The 6000-nt window shown below is 38.3% G+C and overlaps 1 protein-coding gene across 2 annotated transcripts in view; it reads right to left on the bottom strand.

Annotated features, from left to right (window-relative positions):
• Positions 1–2484: 2484 nt before the first annotated feature.
• Positions 2485–6000, bottom strand: part of mettl15 (methyltransferase like 15) — a 41025-nt gene continuing 37509 nt past the window's right edge. For both annotated transcript variants that reach the window (XM_035155556.2, XM_035155549.2), the window contains exon 6: positions 2485–4779. In XM_035155556.2, the coding sequence (XP_035011447.2) occupies positions 4349–4779 (431 nt within the window). In that variant the 3' untranslated portion in view covers positions 2485–4348. The remainder of the gene's footprint in view (positions 4780–6000) is intronic.

Raw genomic sequence — 6000 nt, 5'->3', positions numbered from 1 at the left:
AGAAACAAATAGATTAACATTACAATCCAACACCAATATAAAACTCCCTCCACACAAAATGTGCTATTTCCTCGCTCTTATATTCGTGTAAAGCTTTACACTTACTGAGCCCTGCTGAGATTCAGTCAATTATTGTAGGAAGTCGTAGCTGCAAACATAATGTAATTACAAGGCATCTGGTCCTGAGGTGAGCCTCTCGACTTAGAAACGTCTGTAATAATAGTTTTTGTACGTTGAGGCTACGATTAGCATAAATGATGGAAAAATACTGATTTAAATTTAATTATTAAAATAGTAAAAAATATTGCAGTAAAAGCCTTTTTACATGAAGCTTTTCTCCACACTCACGTGCAATAGAGATCTCTAAAATAAAGAAATGGTCTTATAGTTGTATAGTCTTTTGTTTAAATTAAAGAAAGAAAGCCGACAGTGAAATAAAGATTTGGTTTTGTTTGTTTGTTCCTGTATTGAATGAAGACTCATCCTGTGTTAACAGGTTTGTTCTCAGCAGGTAGATGAAGCTCAGTGCGTCTGTCCACAGTGATTTAACAAGAGTGGGTATTAGTTAAGTATCTGGTCAACAATTTGTGGATCGATCCAAGTCTACAATAACAGCATCATTGTCTTACTGTATATTGGCTGTTATCTGAGGTCACCGTTTCCATGGTGCTGGAAAATTTGCAGTCGTATAACAATTCATTAATTCATTCATTTTAATATCAAATGATCTTCTCCTACGCTGAGCAACAAACAGCAGTGTGGCTGAGAAAATGTTGAGTTGTCTCTGAAACTATTTTCAAAATAAATATCATCGTAGTAGTAGCATCAAAAAGAAAAAAAGAAACCAAAAATGCGTATGTATGTTGCATATACTTTATATTATATATTAATACGACCAGGTTTGAATCCACCTCTATCGTCTGGGATTTCTGCTTCAAACTGGATTGTGTCAGAAAGTAGCTATCGTGCCATCGTGCACTCACAGTATCGCCCATAAAGTTTTTACTGTCCACACGTGCAGTCAGACCTCAGTTTCAGTAAGTAGAATGCTATTCGGTTCCCTCTCTCACATGTGTAGCTTCTCTTTCACTCTTTAGCTGCCTACCTGCCACTCGGAATCTGTTGGCGTGAGCGTGCACATGCACCCCTGCTACTGCCATTGGTTCAATTCTGTTGGAAACAATCCAAAGTGAGTTATCTGCCCATTTATTTGGATCCGCTCCGAAATTTTGTGGGTTCTTCCTCGGGCCATGTCCATCCCTTCCATAAAATTATATGGAAACAGGCGATAACATTAAAAGTCTGATCTTTGCCTCAAGTGATTACTTTCCTTTGTCTTTATCGGACAGATAGCTTCATACAACTTTTCACACATGTAGTTGTTCTCCCCAAGACATGAAACAGGCCGTGATGTGTGGAATCGATGCTGCACCAACCAGAGTACGTATTCCACGAACGTGTGACAGTACCCCATTTAATGCACTGACAGCACTTGACCTTCTTAATGACTCATTAAAATTAACACTATAATAAACATTTAACAGAGACAATAACTCTCCATCTCTCACACACAGAAACACACACACACAAACACACATCAAATCCTTCATAATGGGTAAAGTGGTGGCAGCGCAAAAGACTAATTAAAAATGTGAAGGTTGAACCTTTAAAAAATATATATCCCACCTATCGCCCAAAGTCAGCTGTGATTGGCTCCAGCCCCCTTACAACCCTTGAAAGGATAAGATGAATAGATAATGGATGGATGCATGTGTGACATTTACTTTATTTTCTTACCAGGTTCACGTCTTGCTTGGTAAACGGTGCAATTCAGTAAAGATCTCAGCAGTAAAATATAATCAAGGTTTTCAAAAGATCAGAGTCACGATTTCTTTCGTCAACAGGGCCGGCGATTTGCATCAACCAACATCCACTCATGTCAGAAGGGAGGGGGGCGTTTAAACTCACGATATGGCTTCACTTCATATTAAATTAAAACAGCATATAATTTTAGACACAGTTAAATGTTACTTGCGCCATTTAGTTTCCAAGGTAACAAGGAGGGTATATTTAGAGTACTAAACTGAGACGCAAGAAAAAAGTGTTAATAATCTTGATGAAGCAATTACAATTAGTCAAAGTCAAATAGTAAAGATCTAAACACCTCATCTGCTTACAGTTGAAGGTGAGAGAATGCTCAGGAACAAGCATCCAGCTCATTCATCAGCACCACTTCTGACACTTGCTGATTCACATGGTACAGTAGAGGCTTCACTTGAGCTACTCATCAACCTACGTTCAGGAGAAATAGAGACGTCAATGAATAAAGTGGTTTTGGTCTTATTTGCTCAGCTATTTATCCACGTCTGATGTGATGTCAAACATGAGCTGTGCAAGAAATGTGTCAGAGCAGCACACAGACGTACAAATGTCCCTTTTTTCATTGAACTCTTGACGGTGTAAACTCAAATTTGTCACTTCAAACACAGTTTGGTTGTGTTTATTAAAAGGATCCCCGTAAGAAGCACATGGTTGTGCATCTAGTCTATAGGGTCCTGAACGTAAAAACACAATACAGACATACAATGTAGAAAGAGCAGACAAACTTAAAATTTTAAATAAATCAGGTAACCTAAGCAGATTGGATGTGTAGCAATACAAATTATACATAAAAACAGAAAACAAACAAAACAAAAGAACACACAGAAATCAAGCAGACTAAGCCTATGAATGAAAAAAACATTTAAAATATATTAAAGTAACAAACAACAATAATAATAATAATAATAATGGTAATAATAATAATAGTTACAGCAAAATAAAGTAATTATGCAGTAAATATTATTTGTTGCCGGGTATTGTGCGGGATCATTACAGTTCTCGATGTGATAGCGGAAAACAGCTTTGATACATGAACAGAATTGTAAGAAACATGTTATTTTATGCATATTTATTCATATAAAAGGTAAATAACAAAAGGCAGCCAATACAAAAACAGTCACATACTTTAATTTGGGTATTAAAAGTTTTTTTTTTATTATATAGATTTATATTTTCATATAAACGTCTCAAACTTAAACCAACTTTCATATACTTTTGTGTTCACAGTTGGGGCTACCACTTTTTCAGTGATAGGACAGACTGCTACCCTGCGGTTGCCCTAACCCCAACACTAACGTATATTTAACTGTTAACACAATCTGCTTCTTGCTTATTTATGACTATGTCTTAATGGGATTGATCATTTAAACTCTACAAACTTTAAATGCCTCCGCACTGGCGACAACCAGCAGCCACAGGCATTATGCATTTGGGGTGTCTGTCCATCCGTCCCAATCTTGTGAACACGATACTTGACAAAACGCCTTGAGGGAATTTCTTCAAATTTGGTACAAATACTCAATTGGACTCAAAGTTGAACTGATTAGATTTTTTTTGTCAAAGGCGCTGTGATAAATCAGGACACCGATAAATTTCCTTCAACATTTTCTTAGACTCAAGGATGACCTGATGAGCATTTGATGGTAAAAGGTCACTTGGACCTCACAAATATGTGTTGGCCTCTTCAACACTTAATCTGAAGAACAACTTGAGAGCCCTTTCAAATTTGGCCCAAATGTTCAATTAGACTTACTGATTAACTAATTAATTATATTTTGGTGGTCAGAGGTCATGGTGGCCCCAGAAAGCACATTTTTAGCCTCTTGAACATGATATCATGTATTGAGTTTAGATCTATATTTTGTTTATTATTTTGATTTTGCCTGGACTACACAAAAGTGGAAAGCCCAGTTTTCCATATCCAACAGTAATTGTCACTGCTCTACATTTACTGTTAACCTGAGCAGGAGTAAGAGAAAGACACATGATGTCGCCAGTTATTTCTGTTATAACATGGAACTGAAAAATAAAAACTCTGAGCTGCTACTGGTGGCCATATTGTGTGGGAGGTTCATTCTTTCCTTTATCCAGAGTCCCCCCGACCCCATCAGTGCCTCAACCAACCAGAAGAAGTCACTAATGCAGCATCAAGGACGACAACATTCACTGGCTTCCCACAAACAAAACCCACCAGGTGTGTTCATTGGAACGAACAACCAAGCTACTCATGCCTCTCCCAGGATTAAATCGCTCTTCTGTATGAGGCTTAAGCTAGAAACTGTAAAAATAAGATTTTTTGCAGAAAAAAAATTGCATTTACAGAGAAGATTATAAGAAACAGCAGACAAATGCAGTGCAGAATTACTACGTTACTGCATGACACTCTTTGGTGAACTTGCTTTAATTATTAACAGTAAAGAGTTACTCTCCTCAAACATTTAGCTGAAATGAGAGAGACGTCACGTAATCACCGTCTGAGCGCTGCCCTGAGTTTAGCCGAGCGTCCTCGAGGATTTTCATTCACATCATCCTTTTCTGGGGTGATCACTTTTCTCCGCAGAGGAAGCCAGTGAACACTTCCACCATCTCTTTTTTCCTCCCCCAGTTTTGCCGTCCTGGTAGCTTGTTTCCTCGGGCTGAAGTGATACTGATCTAGATTAGACAAATCATCTCCCTGGAGGAAACGTTTGACCAGTCTGTCTTCTAGTGAGTGAAAGGTGATTATGCAGAAACGTCCTCCAGGTCTCAGGATTGCCTGGGCAGCACGAAGGCCTGCGTGGAGTTCGTTCAGCTCGTCGTTCACAAAGATTCGCAAAGCTTGGAAGGTTTTAGTGGCCACATGTGCAGGTCGGTGGAGTCGGTCTTTACGAGCATAGATAACAGCGGGAGGAAACGATCCTAGAGACAGAAAAATGGTCAAAGACTGAGTTAATCTTGTAAAACGTGGATGCAATCTGATGCTCAACATTTTCTATTACTATACATATATATTTCATTCTGTGTCATTTGTGGATTAATGAGTATTAAAAAAAAACTGATTTGTGCATCACTAGCATGTTAGCATTAGCATCCTAAGAAAATCTTACTGAACATTTTATTTACATTGTAGAAAGAACATAACAAAAGTTTGGCTGTTGTAAGAGTGAAAAAATGTATAAACTATAATAAGCAACTTCAGCTGTTAGCGGGTCTCAGTTAAAACAAATAAAAAAAGACCCAGTTTCATGACATTGTGAATCTGCTTGGGATCATGGGAGTTGTTGTCTTCACCATCATTGCAGATGAAAATCTACCTGACACGACTCAGGTGCAAAATGTTCACAGATTAGGTCGTGTTTAAAAGTTGTATTCAAGTTATGCAGTAAACAGCAATGAATAATCATGATCCACTATGAGTGACAGATAAACAGTGGAAGGAAAAAAACGTCCGACTGACTAATCGGCTAGCAACGTGATTTTAACTTCATAATGCGTCGTTTGCCCGAAGACATGCAAAGACTTTTATGTGATTTAAGCACTTGTTCACTGTGTGGTGTGTGTGGTTCACACAAACAGATTCAAATAACTGTAAACTTCACTAGTCAGGACAGTAATGAAACATCCTGAATGAAAACAATTATTTAGTCGCCTTTGACTTGTAGTTATGCTTCTGTATAAAAAACAACCTGGTGTGCCTGTGGTTTATATCATTAATTGAAGAGATGGATTGACAAAGCAAGATGAAGCACAACAGAAGCAGTGCAGAGCGAGCTGCAGCAGGACGGAGCGGCAGGCCCATCAGAGACTGGGGAGCAGATTCTGGGTGGAGATGGTGTCTCAATAAAATACTGAGGTAAAAGCAGCCGAATATCTCTTGTGATCTGTCAGTTCACAGGATTCAGAGTTAATGTTTAAATCTGTCTCAGCTGAAAACAACTTCTCTCCACACCCTGGTTACTGTTAAAAAAAGAAAGGAAAACTAAAATATTGAGTTATTTTTAGTTATTGCTCTCTGGCTGGTGCACTCGGTCATGACCCGCGCTCTGTAAAATGAAGGGTGATTTATGTTCCCCCCCCCCTCACCACAACCTCTCTCTTTAATACTCCTGACCAATTGTGCATGGAGAATATTTTTCATGC

Source organism: Hippoglossus stenolepis, chromosome 1, assembly GCF_022539355.2.
Source record: "Hippoglossus stenolepis isolate QCI-W04-F060 chromosome 1, HSTE1.2, whole genome shotgun sequence".
Taxonomy (NCBI): domain Eukaryota; kingdom Metazoa; phylum Chordata; class Actinopteri; order Pleuronectiformes; family Pleuronectidae; genus Hippoglossus; species Hippoglossus stenolepis.
This window is presented reverse-complemented; position numbering and strand designations above follow the sequence as displayed.